Below are 16,628 nucleotides of genomic sequence, written 5' to 3' on the forward strand. Positions count from 1 at the left end.
TAAGGACAACCGTGACTTCAAGGAAGAATGGGACCTTTTTACAAATTATCCAAAAAGACAACAAAACAACTTGGACTCCTTGGCAGGTTTTGAATAAACATCCACAAAGTTATCAGTTGAATATGATAGCTAAGGCAACAATATGTACAATTTTGCAATATGCAGAGGATAATATGTGCAAAGAATCCAGGGAGGGGAGTTGAGGGAAGTCTGGGGGGGGAGAAAAAAGGGGGGGATGTAATTGAGTGATAATTTGTTTGCTAAAATTGTTCAATAAAAATATATATAAAAAACAAACAAACCCAAAAGTCTAGTGTCTGGATCAGCAGAAGTCATAGTGTCCCACCATAATAATAATAATTTAAACAACAACAATCTTATTAATAATAACAGCAATAATAATAACAATAATAATATTTTTTAATTTGTTGTTCTTGTTTAGTCGTTTAGTCGTGTCTGACTGTTTGTGACCCCCTGGACCAGAGCACGCCAGGCACTCCTGTCTTCCACTGCCTCCTGCAGTTTGGTAAGGCTCATGTTCATAGTTTCGAGAACACTGTCCCACCATCTCGTCCTCTGTCGCCCCCTTCTCCTTGGGCCCTCCATCTTTCCCAACATCAGGGTCTTTTCCAGGGAGTCTTCTCTTCTCATGAGGTGGCCAAAGTCTTGGAGCCTCAGCTTCAGGATCTGTCCTTCCAGTGAGCACTCAGGGCTGATTTCATTAAGAATGGATGCGTTTGATCTTCTTGCAGTCCTTCAGAATGGAGAGGTCTTGCAGTCCATGGGACTCATAATTCAAAAGCATCCATTCTTCGGCGATCAGCCTTCTTTATGGTCAAGCTCTCACTTCCATACATCACGACTGGGAAAAACATGGCTTTACCTATATGGACCTTTGTTGGCAAGGTGATGTGTCTGTAATAATAATAAATTTTATTTATCTCCCGCCCTCCCCAGCCGAAGCCGGGCTCAGGTCGGCTAACAACAATAAAATAGTGCAACATTCTAAAACATTTCATTATAAAACTTAATTAAAATCAAATTGATGGCAACCATTAAGCTAAATTTATTATTTACTATTATTATTATTATGATTATGATTATTATTATTATTATTTCCCCCTCTCTTCTTCTGCCCGTTTCCTCCTCGCTCCCGAGGGCAGGACTCGAACTCGCGGCTTGCAAGGAGGAGGATCCCGCCTTTCTGGCGGCGAGAGGCTCTGCCGGGGGAGGAGCACCAAGCACCACGTGACCCTTCCAGCCCCTTCCCCTTCCCCCGCCCTCTCCGCCTTGGCCCCGCCACTGCCCCTTCCCGTCCGCGGCGTCGCCCCTCCGCATTCGTGAGTCTATGTCCGGCGGCCTGAGGGGGCGGAGTCTCCTTGGCGGCGCAGTGTCTCTCTCAAAGCGCTCCGCCCGCCCCTTCCGCTTCCGGGCGGCGGAACCTTGTGGCGCGGCGTCGGCGGCGTCTTTTGGGCGGCGCACTGGGCGAGGGAGCCCCTTGGCGGGCCGAGAGGGAGGGAGAGGCGCCGGGATGTGGAGGAGCAGCGCCCGCGCCGCCTGGTGAGACGCAGGGAAGGAGGGAGGGAGGGAGGGAAGGGGCGGCCGCCCGGCGGGGCTGCTGCGGGGAGAGGGAGCCGGAGGCTCAGGCCGCCATGAAGGCCCCGCCGGGCGGCGACCTTGGGGGCCCCGACACCGCCCTCCCTCCCTCGCGGGGGTGGGTGGGGGGTGGAATGGCTCCCCGCGCCCCTCCTTCCTCCCCCTGAGGGGGGGAATGCGCCCCCCTGGGACTCCCCCAGCCCGGGGGGGGGAAGCCTTTCATATCGGAGGAATATTAATATTAAAATACAGTATTTGGTGGAAGCCGCCCAGAGTGGCTGGGGAAACGCGGCCAGGTGGGCGGGGTAGAAATAATAAATTACTATTTAGGATGATGATGATGATGGAGAATCCTGGGTAAGAAGAAGGACTTTATCATTTATATCCTGCACTTCCTATATCAGGCATAGGCAAACTCCAGCCCTCCAGGTGTCTGGGATCATAGCTGTCAACTTATAGATTTGAAAATAAGGGATCAGCAGCCAAAATAAGGGATTTTGGCTTAGTTTATGCAGGAATGGAGCCATGCTGCTTTTGCTGCCGCTGACTGTGTTTTGCAGGGGGTTGGACTAGATGATCCTAAGGGTCTACAACCCCCACCAAAGAGGGGCAGACAAAACGACGTCGAGATGGCAAAGCTTACAGGCAGAATTAGAAACCAGGAAGAGGACCTCTTTAATAAAGAATGGGGAAAGTTTATAATTTAGTTGAAAAGCTATTGTAAAGAGTTACATACATTGGTAGGATTGACAGAAAACTTGTAGTAAAAATTTGAACTATGGATGGGCAAATGATTTATAAAAATAGAGTTAGGGAAGGGATGCAGAGGGGGAAATCACTACATTAAGATGCTGCACTGGTTGGAGGGGATGCTAAGCAGCACGTCGGGGCTGCCGTCATCCTGGCGCGAGGAGTTCCATCGGCCCTTCCCCATCCGAGAGAGAGGGAGGGAGAGAGACTCTTGCCCACGCCGCCCCGTGAGCCCGGCATGAGGCAGTTGCGGTGCCGCCGGCTTCCCCTGGCAGCGCGGCAGAAGTCTCGCAAGAGAGGGGCTGCCTGCTGCTGCGCGCACTCTCATGGCGGAGGACCCCGAGCTGGGCAAGCATGAAACCCGGGAAATTTAAAGGACATCATCAATAAGGGACAGCAGTGGGACACGGCGCTGGGATAAGGGAGTTTCCTGCCAAATAAGGGGCGGCTGACAGCTATGTTTGGGACTACAGTTTCCATCATCCCTGACCACTGGACCTGTAAGCTAGGGATGATGGGAATTGTAGTCCCAAACATCCGGAGGGCTGGAGTTTGCCTATGCCTGTCGTATATGAAGGCAGGGTGTTTTTTGCTGCTGTTCTTATGTTATGCATTTTGTGCTTTTACGGTGGAAACCTCCCTGTGGTCTTTGGACGAAGGGCAGCATATAAATTTAACGAATGACCATGATAGAGCCATAGAATTGAGGAGTTGGAAGGGGCCCCCGGGGGTTCCTCCCAGCCACAACAGCGGATGCCTCCCGTCTATATAATAATAATAATTAATAATAATTTATTATTCCCAGCATCGGCGTGCCTGCTTTCCTCGCACCTCTGCAGCAAGGAAGCAGCTGGTCCCAAGTTGCAGTGACATCTTCTTTATTTAGCCAATGCACGATTGAAAGGAACTTTCTGTGTTTCGGTGGCCATTGAATCGGGAGTTTTATAAAGACTTTAATCTCGCTGTGATGTTCCTGTAGCAGCAAAAGCACGTGGCTGTGTTTTCCTCATGTCCGGCCAGCTCCACGAGGGCCATGTAGCAGCTTACCTCATTCCTTACTGCTTAGGACCTAACAATTGAACTGCTGTGTTATGATGTAGGTTTCAGTATTGGTTAGGTACTGTACCTTAACCACGATGTACGTAGATGATAACATAGGATGATCACTTGCGTGCTTCTCCATACGCATAAGTTGCTGATCCCAGGATTTCACAGAGACTTGGGTGAGGACTCTGAAACCTGTGATCTGTGCTCATGTGAAGGATGCAGAGGAGACCCTCAGCAGAGAGAGCAATTTCCACAATCCCATGTAGTTATGTGTTGGTGCAGCAAGCCTTGTCCTTTGCTCCGTTCCCAATACTCCCCCCCCCCCGCCTTGCAACCTGCTACTGAAAATCTTGTGCTACTTTTTGGGAGTCAGCAGCTGGTGGTTCAGGGACAGCTGGGGGGTGCTCAGAAGAATGGGATGCTGATGTGCAGGGTCTGTTTTGAGTAGTTCTGCGGGTGGGAGATTAGAATCTTGATTAAGGCTGGAACAGCGTTGCATGTGCAAATAAGTTCTTTGTCTTCTCCTTCAGCGTTGTCTGTCAACACCTAGCAAATGGGACCTATGGAGTCAGAGGGAAGTCGCCGCTGCAGAAACTGCATCTCGTTTCCCGGAGTATTCATCATTCCCGCCACCCTCTTTCCAGATTTCAAAGGCTGCCGTTACGGATCTCAGCGCAGCCGTTCTCTGCTCTTAATCACCTTCCCTTGCGCAGCAGCAAACTCCTCCTTGTAAAGCATGGATCCCAACCCCACAGGACCTTTTGGCTAGCCAGAGTGGCTTCCAGGCTTCTAAAGCTTCGCTATCTCGTCTTAGGATCTGCTGTGGGCGGTGGCTACACAGCCAAAAAGGTACTTAGCTCTGGAGTAGTGACTGGTCTGTGGCATCCGTACGGTGTGTTGGCACAGTGACTCTAGACTCACTGTCTGGAGAACTAAAGGTTTGGGGATGGACAATACACAGTTGTTGATCTAAGGCAAGGAAGTTGCTTCATAGAAAGTAAGATCAGCTACCTTAGTGACAGACTCTGGCAGGATTTTTTAAAGTGCCTTCAGGGAGTGCCTTTTTCACAGGTGCAGTTGAGCAGTTCGGCTCAGTTGCTGACAGCCGTGCAAGAACCCTGGGACTGCCAAGGGAAGTTGCCTGTGGTTGAGTAACAGTGGAACCCTTGGCCAGGTTGGAACCCCAAGATTGGCCCTGATCTAGGAAGTGGGTTGTCATCTTGCAAACAAAGTCTTATGCAAATGGTGCAAAAGGACAATGAAAGAGTTACCAAATTCCTAGCTGATATTCCTTCAGATCCGTGAGTGGAATAGGGTTGCTTTTCAGTGTGGGAAAGCCCCAGCCTTTGCTCCAACCCTCGTCCAATGTATGCCAGCCCCTTTCTTTTCCTGGGGGCTCTCCTTGCTCCAGGCCTCTAGATCAGTGTTTCCCAAACTTGGGTTGCCAGCTGTTTTTTGGACTACAACTCCCATCATCTGTAGCTAGCAGGACCAGTGGTCAGGGATGTTGGGAATTGTAGTTCAGAAACAGCTGGAGACCTAAGTTTACCCTTTCTTCCCTTTCCTGCATGTGAAGCATCTGTAGAAGTGGTTAAATCCTCTGGAGTGTTGCTGCTACTTTCTGAATGGGGAAGCCCCCTTGCCTCCTGCTCCAAGCTGTAGTGGCATCTCCTAGTTTGAGATGAGCTGCAAGGAGCAACTTGGTTTTGATGGTGGTGGAATCGTGAAAGATGTGCAGAGGTTGAAGTTGGGAAGGAGGAAGTTTTTTATTCTCTCTCCCAATTATACTCCCTGAAACAGACACAGCTCAGGATTAAAGCAGCTGGATAAGCCGATTATGGTTCTTATCACCAGGTGGTTATTGTGGCTGATGAGATGATTTGCAAATTACAGGAGGGCAAAGATCTTTCGAGGGCTATGAGCTGTCCTATTTTACTTGTGCGTCTGCCTCACTGTGCCGTCAGGGCTCTTTCACCTATGAATTCTAGCTGCCTGTATTATGTTTCTTCTGCAACACAGCTCATAGTTACTCACAGCAGTACCAAAGCACTGGAAATGTAGCATTTCTGTTAGCAAAACAATATGGTTGTATTATGCACATTAACTTATCAGTAAAGCAAACACACTCCAATCTACAATTATTGTGCAGTTCAAACACACAGTAATTTGCAAAGTAGATTATTGGGGAGAGCTGCTGAGCAGAGAGAACCCCTCTGGGAAGGAGATTCCTCACCAGGGGCAAAAAGGCACAGCTTGGTTTGACTGGTTTTCTTCTCAGCAGCACAAGGAGCAGATGGATGTCTGCCCAAAGGCTGGCAACCTCTAGGCAGCTGCTGCTGCTGCTGCCATAGTTTCAGCCACGAGAAAGGCAGGGCCAGCCAGGTGGTCTTACTCAGCCTTGGGTGAGGAGCACTGATCATATGGAGCTCAGTGATAAGCCAGTCAGCGAAACAGAGGTGGAGCCTGCGAGATCAGCACCCACCTGGGGCTCTTTGTTGGCCCTTGTCCTGATCAAAGGCACCTCTGCCCGTTTTGCATGTGAAGTTCCCAGACTCAAAAGGCAACTTGAAAAAGGACCTGGTGCTGACAAATTACTTTTTAAAAACATAAATGCAACCCATTGAAATTGAAATTTTGAAATTGAAATACTTTATTGTCACTTGTACAACTTGCATACAACACACACACACACACCCCCCCGCTCTCTTAGTCTTAATTCCCCTCGTTTACTGGCGCACACCCACCAAACCCAAAAGTCAGTTGCCCTGTTGTTATCTTTTCATTCAGCAGCCTAACAGCCCATGGATAGAAGCTGTTCTTTACCCTGTTGGTGTGACTAATCATGCTTCTGTATCTTCTGCCTGAGGGCAGAAAAGAGGGGACACTTTCTATTGCAGACCGGTAGAAGGAGATCATCAAATGTTGGTTGACATCGTTCTTTCACAATACTCTGAGGAGATGGAGTCTCTGTTGGGCTTTCTTAACCACCTGGGTTGTATTGACATATGACAATATGTCATATGACAAGACAGGGTATTCTGACTAAATATTAGGAAGAAATTTCTGTTTGAGAGTGGAATGGACTCTCTCGGAAGGTGGTGGGTTCACCTGCCTTGGAGGTTTTCAAGCAGAGGTTGGGTGGCCATCTGTCAGGGATGCTTCAGTTGAGATTCCTGCATTGTAGGGGGTTGGACTAGATGGCCGCAAGGGTCCCATTCCAATTCTGTTATTCAATCAGAAGGCTGGAGGAAGGAATAGTCTTGTACCCTGCAGACTTGCAGTTTTGTTCTAGTCATTGTAGTAGCTAATGCAAAAGTTTGTTGATGTCTTTCTCACTTCTCATTTAGACATATGACCAATGGAAGGAGATGGTGCCTGATCTCACCGAGTACAAGTGGATTATTCCTGACTTCATATGGGAACTTGATGAATACGTTGACTTCGGTTGGTGCTGGCTTTTCATTTTTCCTCTAAAGCCAAGTTGTTGTGGAACTTTGATAATCGTTTATACAGAGGAACAGGCATTGTTCCTTTCTTCTGGGGATTTAAAAAAAATACATTTCAGTATTCCAAACGTTTTTATTGCATAATATTCCCTGATATTATTTATTTTACTCTCTCCAAATCTCTGTGTGGCTCATACTAAAGGATATACTCCAGCAGTAAAACAATGAAATCCCATCCAATTAAAAAAAATATTCTTTTTGTGTACCACTTTGAGGGGGTTTTTAACAATCAAGCAGTGTATTGTTAAATAGTACAAAAGCACAGATGGCTTTTCAAGAGTGCAGTTGAGGGTGGGGGGAAGCCATAACAAAAGCAGATTGAGATGCCAGATAACCATTTGGTTTGGAGCCTTGGCCTGGCATGGGAGGTGGGCTCCTTCTTGCTGGGCTGGGAGTAGCATCATTGTCTTAAGGCAAATCTTTAAAAATGTGGTATAAACACCAACAATTGGGAAACACTGGCCTGCGAGTGCTCCAGTTGGAGAACAGCCTTGACCAAAGGTGTCCTGGGCTTTGAAGACACTCAAACTCAGGACGCAAGGGAGAAACGTGCTAAGAGGAAGGCAGGCTTGGCAAACCCTCACCGGGATCAACTCTAGTCTGGAAACCAATATCCCCACTGTGGAAGGACGTGTGGATCCAGAACTGGACTCCACAGTCACTTACGGACTCACTGTTAAGACCATGTTTATGGGAGACAATCTTACTCGGCTACGAGGGATTGCAGAAGAAGAAGAAGACGAAGAAGACAATGACGACATTGTTATAAATGCTTCCTAGGCTCTGGTATCAGAGTCATGGAGTCAGCCTTTGCAGCAGAGCTGGACCTGCCTTAACTGTAGCACAGAACTGGTTCCCTTAAAATGTTTGCAGTGCTGGCCCAGGAGAATTTATACTTCCCAGCCTGAGAGACCTCCTCCTCCTCCTCTTCCTGATGGCTCATTGCTTTCAGCCAGCTTCCTGCTGGTCTCCCCAGGATTTGCTGCACTCCTGCTCTGAAGCAGTTTGCCAGGAATCCAGAGTTGCCCCAGAAGTTAACACCTCGCTCCCGGGGTTCTGGGGTTTCAGCCTACTGTGTCACTGATAGGCATGTTTTCTGTTTTGCACGAGAAGTATAAGGAACTGGAATTTCTGATTCACTGCCATCTGCTTAGAAACAAGGCCATCCTTGCTGGTGCAGAGGCCAGGCTAAGTCTGTAACTCCTTCAGGAACAAGATAATTCTTCCAGCTCTGTTGGCACGGTTCTTGTATTTGGGTCCCAGGAGGTCTGGGTTCAACAGTGTAGCACCTCTGAAGCCAACACCATCTCTCAGCTGCAGTTTCTCATTCATAAAACGAGTTGCACAGGATATGTTAAAAATAGTGAGGTGCTTCCATCTGAATTGTTATATCTCAAAGCTGACTGGGCCCCATTAAATGTTGATAGGATTCTGACTTCTGTATGTGTTCAGAGGACTTCCTGTGTATGGGGAAGGTATGGTGTTTCATTTATGAAACACATTTAGAAATCTTCCGCAGTAGAGCTTGCCAAAGTATATAAATAGCCATTAAGAAATTCTGAACATAACTGTCCAGGTTAAAGCTAGTAATAATTTAATAATAATAATAATAATAATTTATATTTATACCCTGCCCATCTGGCCGGGTTTCCCCAGCCGCTCCCCAGCTAGGGAGATGGCAGGCTGTTCTTTTTACCTAAAACAACCCCAAGGGGGGCTAACTTTCCCTTTGCTTTTCCTAGAAAAACTTACAAAAGCTCTTCCTGATTCAGAAGACCTCGCTAAGCTGCTGCCTGATTTTGACAAGATTGGAGAGAGCCTCAGATCACTGTCGGGTTTCCTCACACCTGGTAAGGGAATTTTTCATCTGGTTGAGTTATACAAGCCTGCCCTTTCTGGTGACTTAAACAGTGTTGGCCTGAATGCTTGCTTTGCAGTGCCCAGTTCCTCCCCCCGGGCAGTTTGGGCATTTATGCAAACGTGAGCATCTGAACATATTGCCATGCATGGGCAAAGGGCTCCTCTGGTTTAGTGGTGGCTGCTGGACATTTTCAGGGCCCTGCAGTCCTCCCTCCCAGATTATCACATCTGCAGCAGCCGTTTCCATCGTACTGAGCCTTTGCTAATGCTTAACAGGGCCCTGCCTCTCTCACCAGCACCTTCTTGGTTTAGGGACTTGGAGGCTTCTGCCATTGTGGGGCTACAACTTGCCAGGAAGTGGGCAGCGGCCTCTCTCTGTCTCCTCTCAGCAGTATTTGCCCTCCCTGAGCAGATTGCCCTTTGCCCAGAGAGTGGGATGAATGTCAGGGACGTACTTGGAAACTAATGACAAGTAGATGAGATCCTCCTATGTGCTTTCAGATTTTTTTAGAAAAAAGTCTATTGTAATTTTCACTTCATTGTGAATCATTCTCAACCCACCTGCCTGTATCCGTTGGCCTGCCACATTTGGTAAGTTTGCCATTCTGTCTGTCTGGCCCTCGCAGTGTCTGAGACGGAAACGTCTCACATTTGCTTTGCCATTTGTTTGTATTTATAATTTTTATTTCCCCTTTTTTGCTGGTTTTCCACAGGTTACAATTTGATTAGTGAAGTCATAGGAGCTTCTGATCTACTTCTGTTATTAGGTGTGTAAAAAGCACTTTTTTTACCTGCCCCTTAACATTCCTCCCCATCTAAAAAAAAGCTAAATGCAGTGCAAAGGGGGGAAAACCTGGCAAGTGTAGAAGGGCGTTTTGTCAGTTACAATGGGATACTTTTAATTTTTATGATGTGAGAATGCCGTGAAGCTGGTCTGCTAGGTAATATGGCTGCTTTTCATAATAGTTCTGTTTTTCAACTTGTGCAAACAGTTCCTGAGGGAGAGCAGAAGATCAGTGCTTCATGTGCACCCTTCATTTTAAAACTTTCAGTTGTTTTCATAAAGGAAAACCTTTCGCTGCACCCATTGACAGACTGGCAGTCCCTTCCCCTGCCACAGTGAGGAGCATGTCTGACACCCCCCACCCACCCACCCGCCTGCCTTCCTGAATGTTGACCACGTCACACTAGCCTGGCAGTGAATTGCTGCTCCATCAGCAGAGATACTTCCTGTGAATATAGCTGAGGCTGGCTGCAGTGACCTCTGTGTTCTCTCTGTTGTACTGCATTTTCACTACCCCCAGCAAAGAAGCAAGCCTTGCTTTAGATCATGTGTAGGCCCAGGGGCCGGATCCCGCCCAGTTGCCTTCTAAATCCGGCCCACGGATGGTCCGGGAATCAGCATGTTTCTACATGAGTAGAATGTGTCCTTTAATTTAAAATGCATCTCTGGGTTATTTGTGGGGCCTGCCTGGTGTTTTTACATGAGTAGAATGTGTCCTTTCATTTAAAATGCATCTCTGGGTTCTTTGTGGGGCATAGGAATTCGTTCATTCCCCCCCCCCAAATATAGTCCAGCCCCCCACAAGGTCTGAGGGACAGTGGACCGGCCCACGGCTGAAAAAGTTTGCTGACCCCTGCTTTAGATCTCTCCATGTGTGTATGTGGGGGGCAGATTCTTGTGTACCAGGGAGAGAAAGAACAGACTTGCATTAAGAGCCTTTGTTCTTCTTGTGACATGTGCCACGTGATGTGAGTCCTTCCTCTTTCTTCCCAGGTTCTCCCGGGGACACGGCTTTCCGAGCTACGGAACAGGGAAGTGAAGCTGAGAAACAATACAAGAAGGTAAGCTTGGAAGGAGAACTGCTCACCTATGTGGCAAACAAGCGTAAGGAAATTGCAGGCCAGGGTAGGAAATGTGTAGCTGGACTGCAGCTCCTGTCTCCACCCCGACACCATTGGCCGTGTGGCCGCTGACCCTGACGGAAGTCAAAGTCCAGCAGCTTCTGCAGCGCAACGCATTAGTCAAGTCAGAAATCAGTGGGATGCGTCTGCTTTGAAAACTCAGGCCTGGGCAGACTTGGTGTATGGAGCAATTTCCAACCTTCAGTGTTTAAACCAAGACTTCCCACATTGTCAGAAGGAGCCTCCCGGAGTTAAGAGAAATACTGCTTTAAATTTCTAGCTGGTCATGTGCAGCCCAGCCAGAAGTGCATTGACTTGTGTGTCTCATATTCTAACGTGCTCCATTCTCAGGCCGATAGCCATCTTTTAGAAACACAGCAATAAAACTGGCAAGGTGAAATGCCCAACTAAAATACTAAGCATTGTGGATGCACCAAAATTAATCCCCACCTGCTTTACCCGTGTTATTAAATGCTGGCCAATGCAGTGCGGATCTTTCAGCACTCCTAGAAAATGCTCAAGCTCAGGCAAGCTTCCCAAGGGAGGGATCTTTGCTGCTTGGCCTTGACGCCTAGGTGGAGTCACAGGGATGGCCTTGCTGGTCAGTCTTCATTATCCCAGTGGCATGGAGTGAGAGAGGCAGCCTCAAGGATATGGAAGACTCAAGCAGTTTCAGCATGTACAGGTTCCAGCAGCAACTTGAGCCATGATACAAGCATACGATGAGGCCTGCTAGATCAGACCAAAGGCTCATCCAGTCCAGATTTCTTTTCTTGCAGCAGCCAAGCAGATGCTTATGGGAAGCCTGCAAGCAAAACATTAGTGCAGTAGCCCTCTGGTAATTGAGGCTCCCAGGCAGTAACTGTGTGGTTTAGGATAGGCTGGGGGGCTGGGACTGGCCCAAGGTCACCCAGTGAACTTCACGGCTGAGTGGGGATTTGAACCACCCTGGTCTCCCATGTCCTGGTCCAGCACTCTAACCACTGCACCCCGTGGCCTAGATCCTGGGAGGGTGAGCGTGGCTGTTTCCACTCTTCATCAAGGCCTGTTAATGTGGAGTAGCCTGTTTGTTTCCGCATCATCCTCTCTCGTCAAATTAGCAAATACAGTGGTGCCTCGCAAGACGAACGCCTCGCAAAACGAAAAACTCGCAAGACGAAAGAGTTTTCCGTTTTGGAGGTGCTTCGCAAAACGAATTTCCCTATGGGCTTGCTTCGCAAGAAGAAAGCCCATAGGGAAATCTCCGCCGGCCTTCAGAAGAGGTCCTGGACCTCTTCTGAAGGCCGACGGGGGGCAAAAGTCTTTGCTCCCCCCCCCCCCCTGCCTGCCTTCCCGGGATAGCGGAGAAGCGCAGCGCGGAGACTTCTCCGCTGCCCCGGGGCGATCTGAAACTGCTGGCGGGCGGCGGCGAACGCTGCGCTGCCGCCCGCCAGCATTTTAAAAGCCCCTGGGACAGCGGAGAAGTCTCCGCTGTCCTGGGGGCTTTTAAAATGCTGGCAGTCGGGAGGAAAGCCCTCCTGTCCCCGGAGCTTGCGGGGTGGGAGGTGGGGAGAAGGGCTTTTCTTCCCACCGCCAGCCTTCAGAACAGCCTTCTGAAGGCTGGCGGTGGGAAGAAAAGCCCTTGTCCCCCCCCCCCAGCCTTCAGAAGAGGTCGGGGGACAGACTGTCCCCGGACCTGGTCTGAAGGCGGTTTCCATAGGAACGCATTGATTGATTTTCAATGCATTCCTATGGGAAACCGTTCTTCGCAAGACGAAAAACTCGCAAGAAGAAAAAACTTGCGGAACGAATTAATTTCGTCTTGCGAGGCACCACTGTAGCCCAAATACCTTTTACTTAGTTCTGAGATTGGGGGTTGCCTTGGTTACCCTTTCCCCACAGTGTCTTACCACTGAACTGTCGGGGCAAGAGGTACTCTGTAGGAAAAGCAGGAGCGACGTGACTCTAGTGTGTGTGCCGTTATGTAATACTTTTGGAAGGCAAAAGAAGCCAGCCCATCCGCAGACAGGCAGGCACACACGAAACCCGCACACTCCTTTTTACAGGCTGCCTCTGCTGATATTCTGTGTGCCTGTGAGGAAGAGCAGGCCTGCATTTGCTGATGAGACTTGGTTGCTGTGATGTTGGATTTTTAGTTGCTCTCCATTCATTCATGGGCATATGTATATTGGTCTTTCTATCTGGATTTTGTTTAGTTTTCGTAAGCTACTCTGAAGACCTTTTTAATGAAAATTTATCTATACATTTTCCTGGCATGGGATCTTAAAATGGCCAAGGGGATGGGTTACGCAAGCAACGTTAGTCAGTCGGAAAGGCTGCTTAGAAGAATTTGCTCTGGCGCAGCAGTCCACCAGAGAGTCAAATTTTCCATAAATTCAAGTTATGTGTCCAAGTGGCAGTTGCAGCCAGAGGAGAGAGCAAAAATCCCTCTTCAGTTTCTACAGTCTCTTATGAAACAAGGTTGCCTGCACAGATCCATGCGCAGGAAGAGCCTTGCAGCTGCGGGATTAGGCCAGAGGGGGCCCATCTAGTCCACCCTCCTGTTCTCACAGTGCCATCCAGGTGTCCAGGGCAGGATACCCTAAGCAGGACCCGAGGGCAGCAGCAACGCCCTTGTGATTCCCAGCAAGTGCCATTTAGAGCTGGGCAGCCTCCAGGATTAGAGATAGTAAACAGTCATCGCAACTACTTGCCTTATCCAAGTAGTTGAGCAAAAGGTAAAAGTAAAGGGACCCCTGACCATTAGGTCCAGTCGTGACCGACTCTGGGGTTGCGGCACTCATCTCGCTTTATTGGCCGAGGGAGCCGGCGTACAGCTTCCGGGTCATGTGGCCAGCAGGACTAAGCCGCTTCTGGCGAACCAGAGCAGCGCACAGAAACGCCGTTTACCTTCCTGCCGGAGCAGTACCTATTGATGTGCACTTTGACGTGCTTTCAAACTGCTAGGCTGGCAGGAGCAGGGACCGAGCAATGGGAGCTCACCCCGCCGCGGGGATTTGAACCGCCGACCTTCTGATCGGCAAGTCCTAGGCTCCGTGGTTTAACCCACAGCGCCACCCACGTCCCTCAGTAGTTGAGTAGAGACCCTTAAATTTGCTGCTAGAGAGATTGTGGAGACGTTTTCTTCTTTCCAAGGCGAAGGGAAATGCCGAGTGCTTCCTAGGGAAACTAAACTGTCTTTCATCCGGGTGGGAATGGCAGGGTCACAGCATCACACCAAGGATCATCCCACCAAACCCCCGGGAATGCAGGAATCGCAGTCCCAAGGGCACACCTACCTCCTTCTGGCTTGTGCTCCTGATCTGTGTGGGGAACTGCATTTGGGTTTGTGTTCCAAAATGATCACTCTTTGCCTTCTCTCTGGCCCTGCAGCTAAAATAAGGCCACCAGTACTTCGAAAGGCCTGAGAGATGGTGCCGCGTGGCCGAGAAGTTGCGCCGGTTTTCATTCTACCTTTTTGTAGCCCCCCCACCTTGCTTTTTTTCTTATAAATTGTTTATTTGTTCCTGTGGCATCACCAGTTTTTCACAGGTGAAACTGCATCATTTCTGTCTACGCACTACAACTGTTTGCACGGGTCAACTCTGTTGTAGTTCCCCAGTTTTCAGGAGAGCCTGGTACTTTCCACCACAGAAGCAGAGAAAGTCAGGGAGAAATTTAGAAGAGACCTTGAACAAGCATCGATTCCTCCTGGTACCACAGAGGTCTCACACTAGTGTGATGCTTGCAGCACCCTTAAGCATTATGGGAATTTTCAGGAGTGGCCAGTAGGCTGGCAAAGACCTCCTGCAAGCATGAAGATTAAAAGTGTTCTTTCCAAAACAAATTTGAGCTGGACTCTGAGATGCTATATATGGCTGTAGGCAGTTCATATATGGCTTAAAAAAGAATAGCACATTCACCTCAATGGAACGCTTGCCTGGGTCTGTCCTGCTGCATGATCCCCAGCACTTGCCTTGGCATCTTACGAAGGCTGCTTAACTGACCTGCGTCCTTTGAACAAACCCGCAGCCTTGACTCTGCCCACCCACCCAAGTCACTCTTGCTTGCTCCGCTTCCTTTGAGTTTCTCCCTCCCCTTCCGCCCAGTGAAACGGAGGCTGTTCCAGGATCTCCTCCCGACGCAGGTTGCCAGTGATGGCATTTGACAAAAGGGCCATGCACAAAACAGTGTGGTGCTGTGACATTTGGCTTATTTTTCGTCAACAAGGGTCTCCTAATGGAAGGCAGGTTCTCGTTCAGAGCAGTCGCCAAGATACAGAGCCACTTAGTTGTAGAAGACTGCTAACACGACTGACCTTTTTTGGGGAGTATAGCAAGGATCTGTGAACTTTGTTTCTTAAGGCTTCTCGTTCCAGGCCTGTTGTGTTTGTGTTTGCAAATGCATCTCCCAGGAGAGTGCATTTTGATTCCATGTGTACCTTCTTGTGTCTGTGCATGTGTGTGCTGTGTCCCCACCCTAAAGTACCGTAGTTTTCTAGCCATGGGGCTGTTTAAGAGAGTTCAGAGAAATGACATTATTACTACTTTTTTTGCAATATTGGATCAGTTGTTCAGTTGCATCTGCACACATTTGTGGCGTAGCTGAATTGGTATGCTGATGTGTGTATTTCAGTTTCATGCTGAAGGCATGATCTTCCCAAGTAAGAAAAGATTCGCTTTCCTTGTTATTCCACAGCTTCTTGGCTTCTGGGGTTTTAAAAAGCTCTTCAGACATCCCCCGTTTTCTTGTGGCTTGGATGTTGCCTATTTCCCTAAGCAGCACTGGGGACAAGGGGACAGGCTGGAGCTCAGTGGCGGAGCACCTGCCAGGTTTAATCTCTGGCATCTCCAATTTTGGCTGGGTATCTCCTCTGCCTGAAGCCCTGGAGAGCTGCTGCCAGTCTGTGTAGACAATACTAAACTAGATGGACCAATGCTCAGAGTCGGCACAAGGCAGCAGCTTCCTACATTCCAGTGACAGTTGTCCCTTCAAAGCACCTGTGTCTTGACAACACTGTTTAAAACATCTGTGAAACATTAATTCTGAGGGCCTCCCCACGCTGCTCTTTCATTGCGGGCGTTTGCAGCTGCACGTCGTGGATGCAGTAATAGGACATTTTTCACAGCAAACTGCAGGACAGGCGCCGATTGCAGCTGAAGCAGTATAACCTCCCTGATAGCATTGTGAGCATGAATCGCCATGGATGCACAATAAAAAGGACGTCTGACGGGGGCCCTAAATGTCCCTAGGAAGCAGCAGCTGTGGCGCCTCGATTTCTCTTCCTCTCTTGTTGTGTCTGTGTGAGCCCCCCCCCTTTTCCGTGCCCCCGCCTGCCTTTGTGTTGCACCCTTTGGTTGACCATTATCGCTCCCCTCACCTCCATATTTTTCTCCCTTCTCCTCCTCCTTGTAAACTTGCGGCAGGGTCTTCTGGGCGAGCTCATTCTCTTGCAGCAGCAAATCCAGCAGCACGAAGCGGAGGAGGCGCGCAGAGCCACTGACCAATTGGGCCCAGGCTCCTCCCAGCAGAAGCGAAAGGTGATGACTGAAAGGCACTCCCCCCTCCCCAAAACCGGTTCTAATCTAATCCAGTCCATCCCGATCGGACGCTGTGATTTGATACCAACCAATGAATCCTTGATTCGACTCTGGTTGTGGGCCCTGGCAGCGATCTTGCAGCAGTTCCTTGTCTGTGAAAGTTTTCTCATAGCACTGTCTTTCAGCATGGTGATTTCTGGGGTTTTAATGCTGTGATCAAAACTGATGTTCGTCGTGGGAAAGATTTGCACTTAATTTTGTTTCTGGAACCCCACTAACTTGTTCTACTAACTTTTACCTGAATATTCATAGCCTCATAGAGCTGAAAGGGACACTGAGGGTCATCTAGCACAACCTCGGGCGCAGGGTGGCTAAAAACCAATGTGTTTTTTTTAAAAAAATTGGATTTTTTTAAAAAAAATTAATCAGATTTTTAAAATAAAAT

The 16,628-nt window shown here is 48.8% G+C and overlaps 1 protein-coding gene across 5 annotated transcripts in view; it reads left to right on the forward strand.

Moving 5' to 3' along the window:
* The first annotated feature begins 1,457 nt into the window (after window positions 1-1,457).
* OPA1 (OPA1 mitochondrial dynamin like GTPase) overlaps window positions 1,458-16,628 on the forward strand; it is a 59,081-nt gene continuing 43,910 nt past the window's right edge. For 2 of the 5 annotated variants that reach the window (XM_053390889.1, XM_053390888.1), the window contains exons 1-7: window positions 1,458-1,560; window positions 3,924-4,242; window positions 6,741-6,837; window positions 8,642-8,749; window positions 9,473-9,526; window positions 10,537-10,604; window positions 16,070-16,183. In XM_053390889.1, the coding sequence (XP_053246864.1) occupies window positions 1,532-1,560; window positions 3,924-4,242; window positions 6,741-6,837; window positions 8,642-8,749; window positions 9,473-9,526; window positions 10,537-10,604; window positions 16,070-16,183 (789 nt within the window). In that variant the 5' untranslated portion in view covers window positions 1,458-1,531. The remainder of the gene's footprint in view (window positions 1,561-3,923; window positions 4,243-6,740; window positions 6,838-8,641; window positions 8,750-9,472; window positions 9,527-10,536; window positions 10,605-16,069; window positions 16,184-16,628) is intronic. The other 3 variants (XM_053390891.1, XM_053390890.1, XM_053390893.1) reach the window with 3 other exon arrangements.

Source organism: Podarcis raffonei, chromosome 5 (assembly GCF_027172205.1).
Source record: "Podarcis raffonei isolate rPodRaf1 chromosome 5, rPodRaf1.pri, whole genome shotgun sequence".
Classification (NCBI taxonomy): Eukaryota; Metazoa; Chordata; class Lepidosauria; order Squamata; family Lacertidae; genus Podarcis; species Podarcis raffonei.